Here is a 26426-nt window from a genome sequence, read left to right as displayed (position 1 = left end):
GATTTAATGTCACTATTAGTTTAACTATGTGTCCACTGTTGTACGAATGGGTGTGTCTGTATGGTCTACATGTGTTGGCCGGGGAGATACACCACCTGGGTAACTGGCAACACAGCAACCTGGTTATCGAACCCAGGACCTTCTAGCTGTGAGGCGACAGCATTAACCACTACACCACTATTTTTCATTTTCAAGGATGTCACTCGAAGGATACAATTCACTTTTAAATTCTGTTTTTTTAAGCATCTTCTTGGCCTGCTTGAGCAAGCTAGAGCATCACATAAGAAGAAATGAGGAAAAGCAGTTGGAGCGAGCGAGACAGCGACTAGTCAGATTTTATTAAAACAGAAGAAAAAAAATCTTGATTCAGAACAATTTTATCATGGATGAACAAAACATTCAATGCGAATGGTTGATTTGAATTTCAATTACTTTTTAAGCACCTTGTTAAAAAAATTGGCTGTCTTCAAGGAATTCCAGGCCTTGACTTTAAAAAAATAAATAAAATCAAGCACTTCAAGGACCTTGTACGAACCCTGTAGTCATCTGCTCACTGAAGTGGGTTCATAGCTAGCTAAGACAAAGATGTCAGGGATGTCTCTTACAATGTACACTCAAACCAAGATGCTAGAATCATGTGGAACAACAAAGAAAATTCAAATTCTGAAGATTTTCTTCTTTTTTATTTGATTATTATTTATTTTTTAGAATGACTAGATTTCCTTTCCGTCATTGATGGACATGTCTGTCTGTCACATGTAACAGAGTCAGCTGGGTGCAGTCTTTCATTAGCTGCAGTTCAAGTCCATAGCCACAGAGTGAGACAGAGTAAACAACAGTAAAATAACTGAACAAGATGAAGTCTGAGACAAGTTCCCGGCGTTCTAGGCTTGGTGGAAACTGTACCAGTGTTTGATGATGGGGGACAGTTTCATTGCAGCATTTACAGACGTGGACCCAGTTTTTTGGCCCGACACCAGGTCAGGATATCATGAAGAAGGCTCAGCCACTTGGCTGTTGCCCGTTCCCATGGTGATGCTCTGTTTCTCACTCAGCGTCTTCACGAAGCTCGCTGCGGGAGACTGGAGCACCTTCCGCGAGAGTCTCATTCTGCCATCTGTCGGGTCTCGTCCAAAGTATTTGACCTGTTGGCGGAGGTCCAGACAGAGAGGAGACGCCAGAGTCAAACAAAGTGGTAACAACAAGCTGACTCTTAGAGAAGGTACTATTGGAGAAGGTACTATTGGAGAAGGTACTATTGGAGAAGGTACTATTATATTGGAGAAGGTACTATTAGAGAAGGTACTATTGGAGAAGGTACTATTAGAGAAGGTCCTATTAGAGAATGTACTATTAGAGAAGGTACTATTAGAGAAGGTACTATTAGAGAAGGTACTGTTAGAGAAGGTACTATTTGAGAAGGTACTATTTGAGAAGGTACTATTAGAGAAGATACTATTGGAGAAGGTATTATTGGAGAAGGTACTATTAGAGAAGGTACTATTGGAGAAGGTACTATTGGAGAAGGTACTATTATGCCGCTTTTCCATTGCATAGTACCTACTTGACTCGACTCTACCTTTTCGGTTTTCCATTGCCGAAATTTGCGTTTGGTACCTGGTACTTTTTTAGTACCTGCTTTCTCGAGGTTCCAAGCACCCTAGAAGTGTTACCAAAAAAGTGACATGAAACACTGCAGACCACTGATTGGTCAGAAGAGAGAAGCGTCACACATTGGAGCGTCCTGCACAAAAACAGAAACCCGCCATCTTTAAACTGCCTCGTGTAGCATTCATTATTTGTTTGCAGCAGGAACAAAGTGCAATAAACAAAAAAGGATACATTCACTGTGTATTCTGCCTCATTTATTGATGAAACAAAACCAACATCAACACAATTTACCACCAAGAGCGGAGAGTTTAGTCTCACAAAAAGATCGCTGATTTTGTTAGCTTACGTGCTAATGTGATTGGGATTTACCATTATAATAGTTAGCATTGCGGCCACTGCCGGCCAGCGTACATAGCGTGCAAAGATCGCTGATTTTGTTGGCTTACGTGTGGTTAGCTAGTGAGGCGCTGGTATCGTGGAATGGAGTGGAAATACTTTAATCATCACGTCATTAATTAATAGACAATTTCATTTCCAACATAAGTTAATGCTTAATAACATTACACATGGGGAGACTAGCTTGCTGGACACAAACATTGTTGATATAGCAGTCTGGTTAATGTTGTTATATCGCTCGCTATTGATTGTTTGTACTAGTAACGTTAACGTTAGCAGAATAGACACAACGAGAGTCTGGTTAATGTTGTTGATTGATTGATTGGAAACTTTATTAACAGATTGCAGAATGCAGACCAGAAAAATACTTTCGTCTCGTTTACATCAGGGTCCCCCAATCTCGCTCGCTATTGATTGTTTACTGGTGATGGTGGCCAGGTCTAATATCTGGACGATACGTTTTGAACAAAAGTTTGTTACAATCATTTTCATATAACGCTACTTAGCTACCGAACATTACAAGTAGATGTTATTTGTAACAAACTGATTGTTCATGCGTTGCTGATTAAATATATAAGCTAGCTACCGTATTTGAGTTTAACAGCTTAATGTTAGCAAAATCTTTGTGGACGTTTCATCAGGCACCTTTCATGTTATATGCTCCACTCCATTCCGACAGCAGCAAACCATTAATCTTTTCGTCAATAAAAGGAGTCCTTTTAAAAACAATTCCATTTTTTTATTCCTCCAAATCTCCACTTGTGTTTACTCTGGCTGGCTTGCTCCAAGCCCTCACAGACATAGCTATGCTCACGGAGCTCTCATGCTGTACGCCAGCGGCCCCGCCTCCCCACACGGAGACAAACGGAGTACTACCTGCAGTGGAAAACAAACGAAGTACCAGGTACCAAAAGCGAGTAGAGTAGTCAAGTAGGTACTATACAATGGAAAAGAGGCAATTGAGAATGTACTATTAGAGAAGGTACTATTAGAGAAGGTACTATTAGAGAAGATACTATCAGAGAAGGTACTATCGGAGAAGGTACCATCAGAGAAGGTACTATTAGAGAAGGTTAGAGAAGGTTAGAGAAGGTACTATTAGAGAAGGTACTATTGGAGAAGGTACTATTAGAGAAGGTACTATTAGAGAAGGTACATTCTACTACAGTGGTATAGTCTAGTCTAGTAGTAGATGGCATACTGTGGATTTAGGCCTTGAAGGGCTGTAAGGGAAAGACTGGGGTAATTGTGGTTCCAAAGGCAGGGTTCTTACAAGACCCCAGTATAGCCAATCAGGAGAGCAATGATGGAGTCTCTAACATGAACTAAAGTCCTCCCCACCCCCTACACTCACAGGCAGGCTTTGGTGCACAATCACGTTAGAGACTTTCTCACTGTCACCTTCACTGATTTCCGTTTTGAGTTGAATGGCGCTACTCGCGAATCTGCTTGTGAAAGAGGGAAAGATCTTTGGACCCCTTAGCCCTATTTCTTAGGGTGCTTTCACATATAGTTTTGGTGGACTCGGTGCGGTTCTGGTGGTGAAGTTGCAACATTGTTGCATTCTTCATTTGGTTCGTCTGCATTCACACAGCAATTTGTCAGGCGCACCAAAACTTTCTGAACAATGTCACTCGGTCGAAAATGGCGCTCGTCTATTGGACAATAGAGAGTGGAAATGTGTGTGTGTGGCTGCGAGCCCGTGTGTGCGCGTGTGTGTGTGTCTGTGTGTGTGGACTGCGAGCCCCATAGATATGGCGAGCCCTGTCCAGATCAGTGGCCAGATCAGTGGAGGCGGAGTTTTTTTATTTTGACATGGCATTGATCCATTGTTCTATTGAAGCCCATTACCACCATCCTCTCGCTAAACAACTTGTACACGCGTTGTTTTTATGAGTGCCCACAAGTAGCTGTTTTATTTGGTCTTCTGCCCATATGTGTACAGTGTGCTTGTTTTGCAGTGAATGCCGCGCGCCTCGGTAATAATAATAATAATAATAATAAGCCGCGTTTTTTCCTCCTTCTACCCAAGATGCACAGTTAGATATATAGATATATAGATAGATAGATAGATAGATAGATAGATAGATAGATAGATAGATAGATAGATAGATGCAGTGTGCTTGTTTTGCAGTGAATGCCACGCGCAGTGGTAATAATAATAAGCACTTCCTATATTTGGTCCACGTTTGGTCCGATGAAGCGAACCGAGACCTATGTTTTTGGGCGGACCAGAGTTTGTGTGTTTGGTCCGCGGACCGAGTTCGACGCGCATTCACACAAACCCGAAAAACCGGACTATCGAATTCTGGTCCGATAGTCCGGACCAAACAGCCCCTGTGTGAAAGCGACCTTACTTACAATGATGTTGTCCATCAGTAGAGTCCTTTCTCAGCACAATCCATGCTGTTCCTCATACTAGCTCTTGCTAGTTAGCCACAGACTAATGCAACGTCAATGGGGACAAGCTCCTGTCTGTGAAGCTACTTTCTGTGCACTGTGGAGTGAATTGCTTGTTTCTAAGTGGGTAACGGGCCTGTTAACTCTTTAATTGCCAGACCCGAGATATCTCGGGTTAACTCGCCATGCGTTGGACGCCAGAACCAGATATATCTCGGGTTTTGGTCGTTTTTTCTTTTATTCGCTATTTTCATTCATTATTCATCCATTGACCTCGATGTTGCCATATGAAAGGATTTTGAGATCGCCAAAGTGCAATACCGGCCGCATCCTGCCAGATGGCAGTGTTGCCCACCCTTTGAAACCTTATATCTAACTCTGTGTTACTCTCAAATGTCTCCGGGTGCTATATTTAGACGGAGCAGAGTAAGTCGCTTCATCCAACCTATTCGAAACGCATCTGGCACACTCGATCCATAAATTGTGCCAAATTATGTCCGGGACCAGATGGACACCAATACTGGAAATCGCGATCAGACAATTGGAATATTCTTTTTGGAATACCACCAACCACAGGTAAGGACTATCTGACATCAATTTCAGCTTGATCCAACAATGTTTTCATATCCATCCAGCTGATCGGCTTTTGTAGTGTTCAACACGAATGCCGTTACTGGCCATCAAAGCATCAGAAACGACCCCCCCCCTTTCATGCATTCATGATGAAACATAATACCTATTATATACATTTGATTTGGAAATAGTAGTGTGTCCAGGCAAGAAACGCCAACGCTTATAGTAGAATTCACGTTGCGCCCTATTATTCGCTTCCCAGGAATTATCCCGGATCACTCTGAAATTATACTTATATTCACCATGGGATAACGCGTGAACGTATGCATGAACAAATTATCTCTTTTTTGCATCTTGGATGGAAGAAAGTCAGTGTCAAATGACCATAGTATTGTCCCCATAGCTATAATATAGATATAGCTCTACAAACAAGGTGCCAGCCATTAACTCTCTGCAGTTAATGGCTGGCACTGAATGAGTTAAGACTACACCCAGGTTTCCCACAGACATTGCAAAATGGAATTCAAGGAGTTTCAACTACTTTTCCAAGCACTATTTTTCTTTTTAAAAGGGCATTTAACACTGAGTGCCACGGACGGGAAATCTCGTTTTTAATCGTTTTTTTTTATTCGCGATTTCCATTCATATTTCATCAATCTAGCCTCCCGTTACCACTGGAACTCTCTCTGAGCTCCATTGGGAAAATACCTCCCCTATCGTCTCTCCCTGTGGTACTGTACCCCATTGGATTAGACTGAATGAAAAGCATGGGGGAAAAAAATCCTGCTTCCTCATTTTACTTCTCAGACAAGTCACCCGAGACGATCGGATTCATTCTGGACCATAAACGCGATATTTGGAATGGCGATCAGGAATTGGAATAATCTTTTTGGAGAACATCTGATCTGAGGTAAGGAATCTATTTTACCAGTCTTAGGATAATCAGAGCTATTTTCACCTATATATCAACGTGGGCCCTATGTGTTTGTGTGCGTGTGTGTGTGTGTGTGCAATCAGGAAATAAGAGATTTGATTTTTCAGCCCGCTTCTATAGCGTGCATAAGTACACATATACTATCGATAATCTAGCGTTTATTTGAAAACGATTCATAAATAGGCAGAAAAATGTCAACATGTTTTGTGTATTACAGTAAAGGGCGTTTATCACAGAATCTTCTGAAATCTTCTGGAAGTTTCAAGAAACGAGCGTTTTTCAAAATGGTATAAAACGGAAATTAACCGATTAAAAAACAATCCGTTTCGACAATGTTGACTGCAAACAAGTCATTGATAAGTGACGGCCAGCTTAGACACATAGCCATAATTTAAGATGGTGTTTATGCGTTCGCAAATATGAGAGCGCTATCATTGAAGTGGGTGGTGGCACGCAACAAGGTTTTGAGACGGGGAGGCGTGGCATCCAAAGTGTTAAAAGGATCCAATTCACTTTTAAATGCGTTTTTATTTTGTTTTGGAAAAAATCTGATCCAATATTTATGGCTTAAAACCAATTTCAGACAATTAGTTACACTTTCGATTAAAAAAATGCAATTGATTGATTCAGAACAATTTTATCATGGACGAACAAGACTTTCAATGTGAATGGTTGATTTGAATTTGAAGGACTTTTTAAGCACCTTGTTAAAAAATGGGCTGTTTTCAAGGAATTCCAGGCCTTGACTTTTTTTGGTAAAAAATCAAGCACTTAAGGACCTTGTGCGAACCCCTGTACACCACTCTTGTTTCTAAGTGGGTAACTGTTAGGACTACACCACTCTTGTTTCTAAGTGGGTAACTGTTAAGACGACACCACTCTTCCATATATACCTGTATCTGATGTCCCACATCTAAACCCAGAGCACTTGGATGTTTGATCTAAAAGAAAAACGACAGAATATTTATATCATTATCAATGAGCCAAGATTCAAGAGATTTATTCGTCACATACATGCACGAGACATGTAGTTAAAGGTGGCCATGCCCGCCTTGATTGTGCAAAAAATACAAATAATAGAATAAAATAGATAATAAAATAGACATGATAAAAAGTACTAAGATAAAATACAATGCTAAGCTTACGACTTGAGTCCTATATACACTACTATACAATATACCGTTATACTATATATAACTACTATACTATACTAGCTATACAAAAACATATCGTTTTTTAAAGTGACCTTTTTTGTGTTTAAAGTGACCTGTAGTGTGTTTGTGTGTGAGAGAGAGTGCAGGATGTGTGGTGTGTGTATTATGTATTATCCAACGTATTAGCCAATGTATTATCAATAACAATGTCGTCACTAACCCGTTTGTGGTCCAGTTGTGAGTTGTGCACCAGGACAGCACCCATGTTGGGGTAGAGCTTCACCATGATCCCCATGTCCCTGAAGTAGAGAATAACCATTAGGCGGAGATATCTTCGTAGGTTTCTTAGGGCGTTTTCACACCTAGCTCGTTTGGAGCTGTTGTTCCGGAACCTGGAGCGTTTACCCCCTATTTCGGTTCATTTGGGCATATGTGAACACAGCAATCGCATTCTGTTGCGGAACAAAACAAGCGGACCGAGACCGCCTAGAGAGGGTGGTCTCGGCGCACTTCCAACCGAACCCGAAGCGACTCGTACGCTGTGAGAATGCAATCGACTTAACAAACCGACACAACTCACTTGCCGTACTGTATACGCGCTGCATGATGACGCTTTCGCATTGAATTGTGGGCTGGATCAGTTTGTAGTCTTTAGGCATCTAGATCTGTAAAGTTAGCTATACCACTGCACTTCCGCGTTACATTGAAATCGGGGAGGAGAGAGCGGGGGGAGCATATGAATGAATGTGGATGAGAGCTGTGATGTAAGTGGTTGCAGCTACGGCTGTGGGGGTGCTGGAGACATGATCTGTTACAAAGGGTCAGATTAAACCGAATATATATATTTACTGATTGATATATATTGCATAATATTTGTATATCGTTTGATATCCCTTGTGTATTCTTTGTACATATACACGGAATATCCCTTTAACCTAGTACAGACCATAATATTTCGTTCTCTTATTGGATAGCGTTCCACCAGCGCCATTGCCATACCCCCAGAGTCGAGTTCAAAGCCACCGTCAAGGCTTGTCTCAACATGCCCGGTTCTGCCCAAGACTACGAGACAGGAATAAGGCTGGTACTAGTTTATTCGCCTAACATATAAATATGGCGCAGGTGAATACAGAAGTAGTTCGAGTTCGAGTTACCCAAGTGAAGCCTCACCCACGATACGACGTGCGGTGAAGTGGGCCCGTTTTTGCCCCAAAATAGAGTCTTGTCTTATCCTAATACGTTTGTTCAACGTATCGTTCGCTCCTTACTAGTAAAGCCTTCATCACGAGTCAAAGACCAAGTGAAGTGAGCAACCGTGCGTCTAAATAGAGCACTTATAGCCGCGTGCGAATAGGATAGTAAAGTGTCAGAGCTTAGTGGAATAATGTCAAGTTCAACCTAGTTAATGTGAAGTACCACGCACCGGAGTATCTACACCGGTGAATGCAGAGCCCCTTTCCGGCTGGATTATTATTATTATATTGCTTTGGACCAGGCTGTTGGAGCGGATAAGAATCGTCTACACCCACTACTGTGGGATTTACCCGTGACGTGAGGAACATCACTCGAGCCCGTCTCAAGGAGAGGCTGGCTGGCTTTCACCTGTGCTGCACGCATACTGGGATTACAGCTGCTGCTTTCGTCTGCCGATCAGGGAGTAATATACCGCCTCCCATAGCAGGAGCTTATTGAGTCCCCGTGGATCCAGACTTTGCATTCGAACATTTCCTCCCCCTGCTGGCTTACAACCGGTGGGAACCCCCTACGAGAATCTCCCGCTGCCTCCCCAGAGTACCATAGATATAATTCCTAATAATCAGGTTGTATTATTATCTCCTGCGTAATATGAGAATGGACATTCGTTATTGCTTTGCCTACGCACATTCCTTTGCCTTATAAGCGCATCTAGAGTGAAGTATATTATGTATTCTTGCTGCTAATAAATACTTAAATCCAGATTTGTGTGGAAACCGTATCATTGTGGAGGTGTTCTCATCATATACTCGTGTACTGTATGGCCAGTAGTAATGTACATAAGACGGTAGTGGTTTAATGATACCATACTTATTAATACAGTCAGGGAATTGTACCCCTCAGTTACAATTGGTCCTTCGAGCCCCGGATAAGAATTAGCGTAATATTAATATAATATTAATATTAACATGGCTGATGATGAACACTCCACAAACGGTTCTCCTAAGCTAGATCGCCCGGAGCGCAGACGGCAGCCACCTCTTCACCTAGAGGACTACGTTGTCAGTCCAATACCTAGCTTTAAAAGGAAGTTAAATACGGATAAAGTAACTAAAGCGGATAGTAAAATTATGGCCAACCCTACCGACCAGGCTACCCCGCCAGTAGAGACCCTAGTGGGTTCTAACGTAACTGACCAAGCTCACGGGGGGGACCAGGAGGGACATGACATGACTTTACCCCCCGCCGACGCCAACGAGGTAGTCCCCGGAGAGCTCCAGGATAAAGAAAGCGCTCCAGGGACGGAACCCGACCTACTACCAGAAGAGAAGCGCGCCCAGGAGACGGACCTCGAGGCGCGCCCAGAGAACAGATCTCCAACGAGCACTGCCGGAAGCCGATCACCTCCGCCGGTGTCTTCCCCCAGCGAAGCGGACAAGATGCTGGCGCAGGCACTCATCGCCACCCTGGCAGCCTCCACCGAACGCGATCGACTTCAAGCGCAACAGACGCGCGAGCGCGAACATTCTGCAACCGAGCGAGAGCGCTTCCAGGCGCAACAAAGTAGTGAAGACGACCGCATAAGACTGGAGACCAGACGCCTTCAGACAGAAGAGAACATTGAAAGAAGCCGCGCCGATGCACAGCACGCCGCCGCCAATGCACAGCGCGACGTCGCAAATGCACAGCTCCACGCCGCCCACGCCAGCGCCAATGCCCAGCGCGACGCCGCCAACGCACAGCACGACGCCGCCCAGGCCAGCGCCAATGCGCAGTGCGACGCCGCCAATGCCCAGCGCGAAGCAGCGCGCGACGCAGCCCATGCGCAGCGCGAGGCAGAGCGCGACCGGCTGCAGGCGCAGCTGATGGACAAATTGGTTGCCATGGCGACACCCCCTCTCTCCGCACGGAGCTCCCGGAGATCGTCACGACAAGGGTCTAGGACACATTCCCCTACCCAACCAAGCGACCCGGGACCCCGCCAACAGGAGGATCCTGTCCACGTCTCCGAACCCCCTCCCCGGCCGGTCCATACGAGACCCAGCAACCGGGAAGAACCGGACCACGCCGAGAGACTGAACAGAAGACTCCAGGTCCTAGCAGAGGAAGAGGAAGAGGAGGAATGTCAAGCCGACCAGCAGCAACGTACTCTGGACCAGGAGGCCCAGTACAGCCCCGACCAGCAGCAACGTACTCTGGACCAGGAGGCCCAGTACAGCCCCGACCAGCAGCAACGTACTCTGGACCAGGAGGTCCAGTACAGCCCAGACGTCAGCCCCGAGGCCCTGCGCTACAAACCCCCGACTCAACTCACGGGTGAGTTTGACGCACCGCCAGCCCCGAGGAACAGCACCTGGGTACCCGACCTTCGGTACCCACCAAGTACCAGCCCAAGACGACACGCACGGGGAGACTCGCCCAGGAGGCCTCTCCCCCAACGCTCACCGATGTGCCAGTCATCCATGGCATCGTACCTTGGCACACCGACGTTCCCGGACTTCACACACGAGAACAGAGCACAGTACACAGAGCTACGAATGTGCTTAGACTATGCTGTCCGACGTACCAGATGAACCGTACAAGTATGCTATCCTACTCAAGCACCTGAAGGTGCCCAGAGCGCACAATATAGCGCTGGCATATTCCAGCTCTACTACCCCATACACCGCGGCTCTAGTAGCCCTCGACCAACGTTATGGACGCATATGGGACTACGTGATACAGGAGATAAGAGACATTGACCGTCTCCCCCCAGCCAGAGACAACAGAGCATTAGATGACCTGTCTATCAAGGTACAGTCCCTGGTAGGGATGCTGGGGGCCCAAAAGGAAAAGGGGATCTATGAACTGTACGCTAACTCTAATGTAGAGAGGATATTAGAGAAGCTCCCTCCCGCCCGACAAGAGCGCTTTCGGCGGCAGAGAGACCACCGCGACCCCAACGGTCCAGAGGCATCCCTCCTAGACCTATCTGAGTTCCTCGCCAGGGAGGTCAGTAGCGTACGACTCGACACGTTCGTATGGAGTGGACCAAGCCCAAGACTCGGACCTCGGGGATCAACAGATAACCGCCGGTTGGTGACCGTTATGCACCAAGCCGAATCAGTACCGCAGCACAAGAACCACAACACCCCCTCGACGAAAGAGGACCAGTGGAAGATTGAGTGCCAGTACTGTGAGGGAGAACATCGGCTGTACCAATGCGACACTTTCGGGAAGCTGACCACGGACGAGGTGAGTCAGTGGATCAAGGACCACCGCAGCCACCTAGCAGCTGAGTGCCGCTTGAAGAAGAAGTGCAGCAGGTGCGGTGGCACCCACTTGGAGGTCCTGCATGACATCAACAGGCGTCAGCCAGGACAACAGAGTGGGCCCGTCGCGGTAATGTACCATGCCGAGGCGGTGGCACCAGTACCGAAGAGCCACCAGACCGCTCCCTACTGTACCTACTGCGACGGCGGACGCTGGCTGGCACTTTCTGATTAGAATAGTTACAACATATCATGTTCTGATTAGAATAGTTACAACATGTCATGTTCTGATTAGAATAGTTACAACATGTCATGTCCTGATTAGAATAGTTACAACATATCATGTTCTGATTAGACTAGTTACAACATGTCATGTTCTGATTAGAATAGCTACAACATAACATGTTCTGATTAGAATAGTTACAACATGTCATGTTCTGATTAGAATAGTTACAACATGTCATGTTCTGATTAGAATAGCTACAACATAACATGTTCTGAATAGAATAGTTACAACATATGTTCTTATTAGAATAGTTACAATATATCATGTTCTGATTAGAATGGCTCCAATGCATCATGTTCTGATTAGAATGGGTATAATGCATCATGTTCTGATTAGAATGGGTAAAATGTAGCTACATTGGAGGAGGATGAATGCCAGTGCTACTAATGGGGATAAATAATGAAAGTGTAAACAAAATCTCTATATGACAAGTGGTCCTAGTTTACCTGATTTCAGTGATGGTGGCGGTATAAACAGCACCAAACTCTAGCTGCTGCTCTTGCTACAAGGAAAGAAAATGCACACATACACACACAAACATTGATGTTACAAGGAGAATATTAAAATAATCCTGATCGAACATTTCAAATCAACTTGTTGTTTCAAGCCTTTCACCCTTGCTCGTAATGTAAAGCCACGCTCGCCAGCAACTAGTGACCTTCAACCATGGTCTGTGTACTAATATATATATATATCATCACTAAGATACCTTGGAATAGAGAGAGTGCATCTTCCAAGACGAGGAGGAGATATAGATAATCTCCTACTGAGGAGAGAAGTATGGTGGATCCATTATCTTAAAACTATGGCACCAACAGGACTCAATGAAGATTTTGACATTAGACCTTATTTATAAATTTAACCTATAGAGGGAGACAGTCAATATACTTTGTTTTTAGTTTTTTCATTTTTGTTTTTGTTTTCAGTGGCTAGGATTTGTACCTTATACACTACTGCCTGTTGCCTATCTGTAAATTATGTCTTAATCATGTAAATGTATCAACCATGCAAGTTTTTGGGACCGCCCCTGATCACCAGGTGGGGCTGATTTTTCACTTCCTGTATAGAAAAAAAATAAAATATGTCATTTTGCGTTGTATGTATGCTTGAGGAAGACCGGTAAGGTCGAAACGTTGCATCTACTGCCTGTTTTGTTTATTAAAATCACCTGGAACAACAAGTGAGTTGCGAGCCCCGCTTTGTTCTTATCTTCCTGTATAAAACGGTCTTCATTTGGATAACATGATAGAAGAACAAGTTGGACATTTACTACACAGACGGACTATCAAGACATTCAATTATCCTTTTAGCGAACACTAAGCTTCCAATAGACAGCCACAGACATTTATTTTATTTGAATTTTCCAAGAAATCACGTCACATCACTTAACATGCACAGACAGAATACATTCATCACAACCAGATAGAAACGATCCATTTAAGTGTTTTAACAAATTCAATGGATAATAAACAGTATGCAGTTGGAGTTTTTATTGATCTGAAAAAAGCTTTCGATACCATTGATCATGATATTTTACTCAGAAAACTTGAAAAGTATGGAATTAGAGGGGTAGGGCTCAGTTGGATAAAAAGTTACATAGAAAATAGGAAACAATGTGTGCAGATGGGGGAGACCAGATCATCCTGCAAAATGATAACATGTGGGGTACCGCAAGGATCCATTTGAGGACCGAAATTATTTATATTGTATATTAATGATATCATTGATGTTTCTGATAAACTTAAATTTGTCATTTTTGCAGATGATACTAAACAAATATTGTTCAGGCGCAGACCTTCAACAGTTGCTAACAAATATTACAGGTGAACTGGGGAAGCTAAAATGTTGGCTTGATACTAACAAACTCTCCTTAAATATATTTTGCAGGTAAAAAAAATAAAAGATAACAATAATATATTTTTTGAATTTTCTTTTTAATATATTCAAATTTTATTTTCCCATTAGAATCCCATGCCCATCGAACGAAGCTTCGAAGTATTTACAGCCCTACTAAGTACAGTGTTGCTTGAAAGCATGTGAACCCCCCTGGAACAGCCAGTCTCCCAAACACCCCACACATCAATCCCCACCACATCCACATCCAAGACACACCCCCTGATAAAGCATGTAACCTCTAACATCCAAGACACCCCCCCTGATAAAGCATGTAACCTCTAACATCCAAGACACCCCCCCTGATAAAGCATGTAACCACTAGCATCCAAGACACACACCCTGATAAAGCATGTAACCTCTAACATCCAAGACACCCCCCCTGATAAAGCATGTAACCTCTAACATCCAAGACACCCCACCTGATAAAGCATGTACCCTCTAACATCCAATACCCCTGATAAAGCATGTAACCTCTAACATCCAAGACACCCCCCCTGATAAAGCATGTAACCTCTAACATCCAAGACACCCCCCCTGATAAAGCATGTAACCTCTAACATCCAAGACACCCCCCCTGATACAGCATGTAACCTCTAACATCCAAGACACACCCCCTGATAAAGCATGTAACCTCTAACATCCAAGACACCCCCCCTGATACACCTCCCGATACACCCCAGGTCAGCGCCGCTGTGCTTCAGGGACTCACGTCGTCTTTGCAGATCTCTGTGATGAAGTCCTGCGCCTCGTTCATGGCCCCTGGCGTGGGAGAAAATACGGAGAAGGTCTCCTCGTCCACCTGACTTATCGTCACACCTGCAGTGACAGAGAGAACATGGCGTCAGTGACGTCGTCTGGGTTTACTAATACTCAATGGGCTCTGCAGCGATATGCCAAACTAAAACATTAGGATGATCGATCGGTTAGTTTGGTCTTCAGGGTTCCCACAGACATTGCAAAATGAAATTAAAGGACTTAAGTACTTTTCCAAGCACTATTTTTTATTTTCAAGGATGTCACTCGAAGGATACAATTCACTTTTAAATGCTTGCCAGCTAGAGCAAGCTAGAGCATCACACGTGAAGAAATGAGGAAAAGCAGTTGGAGCGCGCCAGACAGCGACTCGTCAGATTTGATTAAAAGCAGAAAAAAAATCTTGATTCAGAACAATTTGATCATGGATGAACAAAACATTCAATGTGAATGGTTGATTTGAATTTCAAGGAATTACTAAGCACCTTGAAAAATTGCTGTTTTCAAGGAAATCCAGGCCTCGACTGTTTTTGGCAAAAGATCAAGCACTTTAAGCACTTCAAGGACCTTGTGCGAACCCTGGTCTTAGTCAAACAAGACTTTTGTAGTTCATTACCTGATTTATATGGTTTTTTTCCCATGCTGAATGAGTTATTTCCCCCCAAAAATTATCAAGTAAATCACGCATTTCCTTTGCTTCAGACTGACATGATTGGCATGGAAATTCTGGGTGTGTTGCATATTTGGATTTTATGGTGTTTTCTTGTTTTTGATCTATTGTCATGTTTCTTCTTGACTTGTACAAGAAGACTTGTACAGCCCATGGCGGCTCTTCCATGGGATCTCACTATACAAATAGATTTGATTTGATGAAAAGGTAGTAACTGTGTCATACTGGGGCTCGTTTCAGAGAAGAATCAAGCAGAGGAAAGGCTGGAGGAAACACTGTTTTCTGTTGGGGATGGTTACAACATTTGTCTGCATGTTGTGGATTAACACTCTTTTGTTTCGAGACCCCTGTTTACTGACAGCTGAAGCTTCCCGGTTCACTCAGAACCCAGCCAGAACTCTGACCAGGGATGCGGTGAGTAAGCTACTGGCTATTCATCGATTACATTATTGGCAAGTATTTCATTTCCAATACAGATAATGGAAAGGCAGTATTAGCCATTGTTATTATTGGTAAATAACCATGTGTGTTACACATATGTTTCCCATGTTGTATTTATATGAGACTATTATCAGAAACATCAGTGTGTGTCTATGAGCCAACAGTCCACTGTGTGGCAGCAGGTCTCTATGAGGACCCCTGGAGGCTCTTTGCATTATTGCACGTGGGATACTTTTTAGAAAAAAAACACAGATTAGTCAATTAAAGGGATAGTTGTTTTTCTTTTTAATATTAACACATTAACTGCCACAGAGTTTTCCCGTCTCATACCACTCTCTGCCACCACGCTAAGCCTATGGAGATGTTCACCTTCTTTGCAGGGCTATAACTTTTTAAATTGTATTGCTAAATTGACATTACTATGGCCCATTCAACATCGATTATCTATCGTTCAGGATGTAGGAACGTTATACTTTTTCATTCATAGATTCATACGAAAATACCGTCTAGAATATAAATATGTTTTTATCGTTTTCTGCAGTAATTCCTAGAACGTGAGTTATAGGCAGAAACGCATATATAGATTATCAACTGCCGTTTGTTGCCGATACACGCTGATGAGAGCCGATGGGTTTGTCTCTATCTATCTCAGTTCACTTACTCGAGATATAACCCTGTGGCCGCCCGATATCCCCCAGCGAGGTGCTAAACTCGCTAAGTTCTCGGGTCAATTACTATTTCTATCAAGCTTACTTCATAGTCACTAGTTAGTTATATCCAGTTGATATGAAATATAAGCATAGAAGAGTTGTTAACCTCTTCTTTGTTTGTAATAAACCGAATGTATGTCTGGGAGAACTCTTATTGCCTATAATAACAATAATATTATTATCATCATTATTATCATCATTTTACGAAAGGCCTGTAATGCTACTCATTTGAAAGTCTGATGATATTACTTCACCGTCACCAACGCCACTATCCTCATTTGTGAGGAAAGGCCTGTAATGCTACTCATTTGAAAGTCTGATGATATTACGTCACCGTCACCACCGCCACTATCCTCATTTGTGAGGAAAGGCCTGTAATGCTACTCATTTGAAAGTCTGATGATAATTACTTTGCCTACAACAATAGTAATTATATTAGCGCAATAACACTTAATAATCATTTGCAAGTCCCAGTACCCCTTATCAATTCGACAGATCCATCGATCCGTGGTACCGATCGTCCGGTCCTGCAGTGACTAGATTCTCAGTTTCCCACAAACCCGACGGAGCCCGTCGAACACAGAGATACCGGAGCCCGTCGAACACAGAGATACCGGAGCCCACAAACAACAAACAGTGCTATATATATAATATCCTCTATATAACTTTAGCTGAAAAGCAGTAACCAGCAATTGATTCAATCTGCATGGCTTCCAGAGTGTAGTTATACCATTACCTCAGATGAGAGCAGGGCGAGGCCAGCGTCGTGGCACATTGCGATAGAAAACAGTCCACAAAGTCAATAGGTATTATAAAAAAGTTGTTTTAATTAGAAAAAACAAGTTACATAGAGACTGCATTGGAAATGTCCAATTCAGTAAAAGTGAGTATAAAACAAAAACATCTCTTCTCTAGCATAGCAAAAACTCTTAGTCATTTAGGGTATCTAAAAAAACAGAGTTGTCATGGGGACGCCACCCTGAAAAATGGACAGATTCCGTTCCTTACACCGCTCAACGGTATCTGTCGCTATAAGAATGGTGTCTGAAGTAAGAAAATGGAAAATCTGAGCTCCCGAGACTGGGGCAGTCACTTATATATCGGTCCGGCATCATATCAAGACCTCTTTACTATTGGTCTAAATACAGTGATGTCATTTCTACCATCCAATCAACACACAACACACAACATACTCAGTAAGGATGAACTCCTCCCCTTCTAGTCGTTACATTTACTGAGAGAGTAATGGATTTCTTTGTGCTGGGAAAGCCCCTAGAATTCCATCTGCCTCTGCACGGATCCCGGCCTTTCAATTGGAATAGCCTGTACGTCTATATATATATGTACAATTCAATACTCATATACTTAAACACTGATTGACATGCCTAAACATCATATATGTATTCTGTAGTTTAAATATAGAGTATAATAGTTCTCTGCCTCATAACTACAAGGGCTAACTCTGCAGGCAGCATTCGCTCCTCTGCTCCTCTGTCAAGGTCAACGCTCTGTGACCACATTCCTGCATTCTGCATTCCATGCCGCGTTTCTGCCGTGTTTCTGACCTACTGACAATATTCTCTTCTCAACTCCTTTCTGACTGTGCATACCAGCCCAGTATACATATCACATATAGACACATACAGTAATATATGCTTAGATTTAAAACAGATATATATAATAAACATATGCTTAGATTTAAAACAGATATATAATAACCATATGCTTAAAACTTTATATCTTACAAGTGACAGGGAGAACAGGATGTCATAATAAAAAGGGTCACTTCGTGGCACTTCAACACACGCTATATTACAAATTTCAACTGTACATGATCCTAAACGTTATGACTGATCATGCGCGGATGAACGGGGGGGGGGGTCGTTTATAATTCCGTGATCGTCAGTAAATGCTTTATGTAGTATGGGTGATATATTGATCAGAGCAGTTTGCATTAATAATAATAAACAATCACGCTGAAAATGACGTCAGCGTCCTCTTACCGTTCGCCGATGAGACTGGAGGAAAAAGATCCCACTTATTTGACGTGGATCGACTAGATCCATTTCCGGTTTGTATAATAATAATAAACGCCCAAATCATATCGATTATTGAGTTATGGCAGCAATCCATATGTACGGATGTGTGTCTAGAGTCCCGCAACAATATGTGAGTGCCGGACGCATTTCCCCGGTGCACGGAGATCACCAGAGATCCATTTCCGGTTGTAACTCGCCCGATCACCACCAGTCGGCAGTATTGAAGCGTTGCAGAGTTGTGCAGGCTCCCACTGTATCAGCCGAGGCTGGGTGAGGGAATTATGAACACCATGGCGAAAAAATGAAATATGATCTCAATAACGTCGTACGCCGTGGAATGGCAGAATTAGCATGACCTTGAAACACGTTGTACGACGTTATTGGCGCCAGATGTGTTAAGTGGTATGAAATACTGCCCAGTAGTTATGTTTTTTTTTCTTTTTTAAGAGGAGGCTGAGAATGTAAGAGACGCTTCCCCACCGCTCCAGAGTGTGTGACAACTTATATTATACTCCTATCAAACTGAACACATCTATATTGAGTAGGTGTTTGAACAGTCCTTTAACCGAACTTGTTGAACTATTGTTGTATTATAACTTAAAATGCTGAATACTCGAACAAAAGGAGGCCCGCTACCAGACGCCACGGAGGCCGACGACACCGGGATACTAACTGCGGGACTACTACAAGCCATGATGGGCTCCCTTAAGACTGATATCTTTGCTAAAATCGACTCCCTTTTAAACTCTCTCAGATCGGAGATGCTGTCAGTCAAAGACGAGCTAAAGAAGTAGATTGAGAAAGTACAAAACAAACTCGATACGCAAGGAGAGGTTATATTGGAGTTGGAACGCGGCGCCACAGATAACAGCACCCGCATTTGCGAATTGGAAACTACCGTTGGCTCCCTGGTGGCTAGGGTAGAATACCTAGACAACAGATGCGAAGACATGGAAAGCAGAATGCGGAGAAACAACATTCGTTTGCTAGGTGTACCAGAGGGAGCAGAGGGTCCACGACCAACGGAGTACGTAGCCGGGCTACTTCAAAAGCTACTCGGCCTGGAGGAAAAGCCGCTATTGGACCGAGCTCACCACACCCTGCGGAGTCGCCCCCGAGATGGAGAGCCCCCACGACCGTTTGTCATCAGGGTACATTTCTTTCACATACGCAACGATATGCTGCAGAAAGCGGGTATAAGGTCTCCCCTGCTCCTCGATGGGAAAAGGATATCTATCTTCGCGGACTACACAATGGCAGTAGCTAAGAAGCGAGCTAGCTTTGGAGAGGTGAAACGCCGTCTGCGAGCTTGCCCGGGAGTAAAGTATGGACTTGTTTACCCTGCAGTTCTGAGGCTAACTCTACCGGACAACTTGACACACAGATTCGAAGACCCAGCTTTGGCAGCCGACTTCATCCAAAACTATCTGAAAACGGTGACTGTGCCTAGATAACCAAAAGACCGCATAGCTGGCTGTATTGGCAGGCTAGCCGACAGGCTATCTAGTAGGCTAACTGGCTGTGTTAGCTGTATAGCTGAGCCAGTTGACCTAGTATGGACTATCGATTACACTCGTAAGCTGTTAATCATTCACTTCTTGTCCTGGTGGGTGAGTAGGCTACATAAACACGACACTCAATGCAGACACGAACACTATATAACCTATCTTTTGTGCCATCCACAATAAGCATACAACCTTCTAATTGTTTACCATCAGTAGCCTACTTAGCCGACAAGCTAATTAACATGCTGGTTAGCAGCGCTAGCTGTATGGCTGATGCAGTTAGCCTAGCAGGACAGTGGATGCTTGGTTGAACTTGGTTGAACTTCTGTCCTTGAAGCTTATACACTTGCCTTATAAGTATTTATCATCAGTAGCCTATTATCTCGTGTGGATATAAACCACCTACAAGGACAATGTTTGGTTGGTTGCACATTTTTAGCACAGCCTTCTAATATTGGACTGTATCCTATACAACTCATTCCCTACTGTAACGTGACACTCAATACAGACCGGTACATGATGTAACCTTTCCTTTGTTTTATCCACAGTAAGAACTAGGGCTGGGCGATTCTTGCTGGGATATGAATCACGATTTTTCTCTCTGGGAATTGAGATCACGATTCTCTCATACGATTCTTTTTTCAATTAAATAATTTATTGCACTCCTTCAGACAGCACAACATATGTGGAAGTGCTTGACTTGAAACTTACATATAGGATATATGAAAGTGCTTGACTTAAAGTGAGATTGCATAGGTCTATGAACCGAGATCTTGATTATTCTTTTTTATTTTTTTCGATTAATTGCCCAGCCCTAGTAAGAATACAGCTCTCTAAAAGTTTACCATTAGTAGTTTATTATTCTCTGTGGACATAAGCCACCTGTACTGTAGTGCCAATGCTTAGTTGTTCACACTTGATTTAGGTTTGATGTTCATGTTTGATTTATCTTGTACCAATGGTCACACATCTCAGGTAGCATAGAGTAAAGGTTAGTTACCACGTTTTTAGTTTGCAAACGACTTCCTAGGGAAATTATACACTGCATGCCTCACACCAGGTGGGATGCAGCTTAATCTCCTGATAGGAGACGTTATAGAAGTGGGGGGGAGGGGGGAGGGAATGGGGGATTGTGTTGTTTTTTATTTTTCTCTCCAGTCGACTCGCTCCGTTTTATTTTTGTTTTCACGCTCACGCTCTGTACTCAATAGGACCTTAACAAGTGAATATGTATCTATTATTACTCCAAACGAATTACATTAAATCATACTGCATCCTTTTTAGACTATGGCTAATTTGAATATCCTGATCTGGAATACATGGGGTCTCAATATACCGCATAAACGCACAAGTGTACTAACGTGGCTAAAAAGGAAGGAAGTGGACCTTTCTTTACTGAGTGAAACGCACCTTTTATTGGCAGATAACGCAAAACTGGCAAATAGATTTTACCATAACATAAGTTCTTCTTCTTTTAGCACCAAGGCCAGAGGGGTAGCCATCATAGCGAAGCGAAATTTGAATATTAAACTGTTAGATGTGTGGTCTGATGCAGATGGTCGAATTACTATTGCTAAAATAGAATGCTCTAACCGGAAAATTGCGCTGATTGCTGCATACGCCCCTAATTTGTATGACGCTAACTTTTATGGTGTACTAACTGCAGCTATGTTGAAACTACCCGATTACTCATTAATAGTAGGAGCTGATTTTAATGCAGTCTGGGATCCATTGATTGATAGATCCAATCATGCGGAAACCTCTGATCAGAAGCAAGCTACCACAGCCCTACAAGCCTGGTCTAAGGACACGGGGGTAATCGATATGTGGCGATCGCTCAACCCATCCGCGAGAGATTACTCCTTCTCGTCGAGACATAAGACCTTTTCCAGAATTTATTGTGTTTTTTTCTTCCCCACATCTCTTTGATAGCTTTGATGTTGACTTATTACCCATAGCACTTTCAGACCACAAAAGGTATCCGCCTCAAGGGTTCACTCAGTAAAATAACATCTCGTGCCCCTAGATGGCGCTTTAACTCAACACTACTGAAAAACTGAGTGTTTAACTTGCAATTTAAAGAGAAGCTCACTGAATTCCTGCAGTTTAATGCTGGCTCGGTACAGGACCCCAGAATTCTATGGGATTCGGTTAAGGGTTTTTATCAGAAGTAACACTACTCTCTTTGCATCTAATCTCCGCAAGGGACGTCTCTCCAAACTGGTGGAATTGGAAAAGCTTCAAGCCACGTTGATCTCTTCATTGCAGCATTCTTGAGCTTCAAATTAAGGTAGTGAAAAAAGAGATTAACTCCATTTTAAGACAACAATCTTAATTTCAGATGTACAGAACAAGACAGCACTACTACTTTCACGGCTCCAAGCCTAGTCACCTACTAGCTATGAAGATACGTGCCAGTGAGCAATTTGCAGAAATCCCTTCCATTAAGAACCAACAGGGGGAGGTAACCACCAACCCCAAAAAGATTAATGATACATTTCACTCTTTTTATTCCAACCTGTACAAGTCAGAGGTGGTCTTTGATCATACCAAGCTGGAGGATTTTCTTGATCAAATCAACCTACCACAGATCTCGGAAGATAGTGCTAAGCTGTTAGCTGCACCTATCACGCTAGTTGAACTTAGAGGCGATTGCGGATATGCAACGGGGCAAGGCTCCCGGATGGGACGCCATTCCACCGGAACTCTATCTTGCATTCTGGGATGTACTCTGTCCCTTATTACTCTCAATGATTTTACACTCAATCAAAGAGGGCAATTTTTCCAGAGATGTCAATATGGAGCTTATATCTGTTTTATATTCAACATGAGCCTGAGGCTGCAGTCCCGACACAGTGGAAAACCTCCTGTGTGGTCCCTGTCCCTAAGTGCCCGCGTCCCAGCACGTCCAAGGACTACAGGCCGGTGGCTCTATTAACCTCTCACATAATGAAGACCATGGAGAGGTTAGTCTTAGAGCAACTCCGCCCGGTGACCAAACCCCACCTAGACCCACTCCAGTTCGCCTACCAGCCCCGACTGGGGGTAGAGGATGCTGTCATCTACACTCACCTAGACAAGCCAGGGAGCACTGTGAGTCATGTTCTTTGACTTCTCCAGTGCTTTTGATACCATAAGGCCTGGGCTGCTGGGTGAGAAGTTGGAGGCGATGCAGGTAGAGGCCCCCCTGGTGTCCTGGGTTGTGGACTATCCGACGGGCAGACCACAGTACATGTGCCTACGGAGCTGTGTGTCAGACAGACTGGTCAGCAACACCGGGGCCCCACAGGGGACAGTCCTCTCTCCCTTCCTCTTCCTGTCTACACCAACGACTTCCACTATCGGTCAGAGTCCTGCCACCTTCAGAAGTTTTCTGATGACTCTGCGATAGTGGGATATATAAAGGACGGTGACGAGAGGGAATACCGGGAACTGGTAGTGGACTTCGTCACATGGTGCGATAAAAACCACCTGCAGCTAAATGTGGCGAAGACCAAGAAACTGGTTGTGGAGCTGGGGAGGAGGAGGAGTGCACCTGTGACCCCCGTTTCCATCAGGGGAGTTGATGTGGACATGGTTGAGGTGTACAAATATCTCGGTGTGCACATCGACAACAAACTGAACGGGTCAAAACACGCAGAGGCACTGTACAAGAAGGGCCAGAGCCGACTCTACTTCCTCAGAAGGCTGAGATCCTTCAATGTCTGTACAAGGATGTTGAGGATGTTCTATGAGTCGGTGGTGGCGGGCGCCTTCTTGTAAGCTGTGACCTGCTGGGGCAGCGGACTGAGAGCAGGGGACACAACCAGGCTGGATAAGCTGGTCAGGAAGGCCAGTAGCGTGGTTGGGGTGGACTCCCTAGCGAGGGTGGCGGAGAGGAGGAGCCTTGCTAAGCTCCAGGCCATCAGGGAAAACCCCTCCCACCCACTATACACAGACTTGGCTGACAGGAGGAGCATGTTCAGTGCTAGGCTCACACTACCCAAATGCAGCATTGAACGGCACAGGAAGTCCTTCATTCCAACAGCCATCAGACTATACAATGCATCACTGTGCCTCACTGCATCACTGAGCACAGAGTGGCAGCTCCATAGTGGCAGGAGGCCGCGACTAGCGGCCTCCAGGCTCCACAACAGGGGGCAGCGACTGCTGCCAGACATTGACCTAGGACTAATAGGAACCCAATGAGGACAATAACACTACCTTAGGCATACTGCACCTTATGTGGATACTGTGATACTGTGAATAATGTATATTTCAGTTAGTTAGATAGTAAATTATAACACTACCTCATGCATACTGCACCTTATGTGACACTGTGAATACTGTGAATATATATTTCAGTTAGTTAGATGGTAAATTGTATTGACCCATTTGTTTACACTGCCTGTGTTGTTTTTACTACCTGTACCCCCCCCCCCTTCCCCCATGCTGCTATGATGCCTCTCAGTATATTTTTACTGTATATTTTATTCCATTTTTATTCTATTTTACTCTACTCTTATCCTAGGCAACTCGATTTGATTTGTTTTATTATTCTAATTCGTGACCTGTTCTGTCTAAATGTTTAAATGTTGAGCGATTTGCAGTGTCAAATTTCCCATGGGATAATAAAAGTATTTCTATTCTATTCTATTCTATTTTACTCAAGAAGGATAAGGACCCCACCGAATGTGGCAGCTACAGGCCCCTAAGTCTCCTCGGAGCCGATCTAAAGCTATATGCCAAGGTTCTAGCCACCCGACTTCAAAAGCATAGGACATCTCTAGTTCACCCTGATCAGACCGGCTTCATAAGAGGCCGCCTGGTTACTGACAACATCAGACGGTTACTGCACGTGATTGATGCCAGCAAGGATGTTGCAGTCCCTACAGCGGTCATGTCCTTGGACGCAATGAAGGCATTTGACAGATTAGAGTGGTCTTACTTGTGGGCAGTTCTTAGAAGGATGGGGTTGGGTGAGGGTTTCATTCATATGATCGAAGTTCTCTACACAGGGCCTTCGGCCATGATCTTAACAGGGAAGTTATGCTCGCCACTCTTCTCTGTCTCACGCTCTTCTAGACAGGGTTGTCCTCTTAGTCCCGGAATTTTCGCCTTATCCCTCGAACCTCTAGCTCAATACATAAGACAATCCAAAATTATATCTCCTATTTCAATTCAGGGCACACATCACCATATCAGCTTATACGCAGATGATGTAGACACAGACTCAAGACAACTTTATTGATCCCGCGTGGGGCAATTCATATTTGCAGCTTCATACGCAACAAGCAACAAAGACAAACAAACAACAAAACATCTCAACGACAGCACGAAAAAAAAAAAAAAAAACACTCCATATGATACACAATCCAGCAAGTAAAAGTAAAAACAGACAACCAAGTGCAAAAGGCTACTTAAAATGACTACTGTCTGTGTTTAAAAGTCTGATAGCCGAGGGGACAAAAGATTTGGCGTAGCGGTTGATCCTACTTGGTGGGATGTCATAATGGCGGCTAGAAGACAACAGTGAAAACCGCTGAGACAGAGCGTGGAGGGGTTGATTAGTGATGCTCGTCCCCTTCTTGACCACCTGGTCCGTCCAGAGAGAACCTAGGTCTCTCCGTTTTACTCCAATAATTTGGAAGCACACTTTCACTATGTACTGTAGGCTGTTCCTATCTTTAACACTTTCTTTGCCAGGCTTATGTACATCATTATACCATCCTCTGCCAGCTCTATTTGTCTATGGAGAAGTTCCCTTTCTTTGCAGGGCTATAACTTTTTAAATTGTATTGCTAAATTGACATTACTATGGCCCATTCAACGTCAATTATCTATCGTTCAGGATGTAGCAACGTTATACTTTTTCATTCACATATTCATACTAAAATACGGTCTAAAGTATAAATATGTTTTTATCGTTTTCTGCAGAACGTGATTTATAGCCCTAAATGCATTATATTGATGATCAAATACAGTTTGATAGCGATCGGCGCGAAATAATCTAATTGCGATTATTCTGACAGATATTGCGATTGCGATTTGCGATGCGATTATAACATATTTAAAAAAAAATTTACAAGAAGAATGTTGCTGCTTTCTGTAGTCGGGTCCCAACTGCAAAATTACTGTATTACCCTGTATTATACACTTTTACTATCATGTAGACTATTCTGCTTTGTGTTTACATGTGATGTATTGTATACATGCACATTTATTATGTTCTTGTGTGATGTATCGCACATTTTATTGCTGTGTGATGTATTGCAAATGTTATTGGTCTAGGTCTGCCAGGTCTACCTTGCAAAGGAGATCTTGTATCTCAATGGGACTTCCTGGTTAAAAAAAAAATAAAAAAAAAATAATAATAATTGCAGGCTTGGCGATTTGATAATTGCATCATTCCAAATCGCGATTTCGATTAAAAAACGATTAATCGTGCAGCCCTAGTTACTACTTATCTGATGTTGACCGGATGGGGGGGGGGGTTGTTTATAATTCCGTGGCCAACGTTAGATGATTCATCTAGTGTGGGTGATATGATCATTAGAGCATTTGTATCGAACACGGTAAAAAAAAATGCTGAAACTTACCCCAGTCTCCTCGGGCCGTTGGGCGATGAGCGTGG

General features: G+C 43.5%; 1 protein-coding gene across 1 annotated transcript in view; it reads right to left on the bottom strand.

Annotated features, from left to right (window-relative positions):
- Nucleotides 1-304: 304 nt before the first annotated feature.
- Nucleotides 305-26426, bottom strand: part of pnpt1 (polyribonucleotide nucleotidyltransferase 1) — a 127872-nt gene continuing 101750 nt past the window's right edge. The window contains exons 24-28 of the mRNA XM_084320028.1: nt 14405-14511; nt 12246-12301; nt 7289-7367; nt 6808-6855; nt 305-1145 (exon numbers count right to left, since the gene is read on the bottom strand). Of these exons, the coding sequence (XP_084176154.1) occupies nt 990-1145; nt 6808-6855; nt 7289-7367; nt 12246-12301; nt 14405-14511 (446 nt within the window). The 3' untranslated portion in view covers nt 305-989. The remainder of the gene's footprint in view (nt 1146-6807; nt 6856-7288; nt 7368-12245; nt 12302-14404; nt 14512-26426) is intronic.

Source organism: Notolepis coatsorum, assembly GCF_963971535.1.
Source record: "Notolepis coatsorum genome assembly, chromosome: 8".
In the NCBI taxonomy this organism is placed as follows: domain Eukaryota; kingdom Metazoa; phylum Chordata; class Actinopteri; order Aulopiformes; family Paralepididae; genus Notolepis; species Notolepis coatsorum.
Note: the sequence above shows the minus strand (reverse complement) of the source record. Positions and strands in the feature narration are given on the sequence as shown.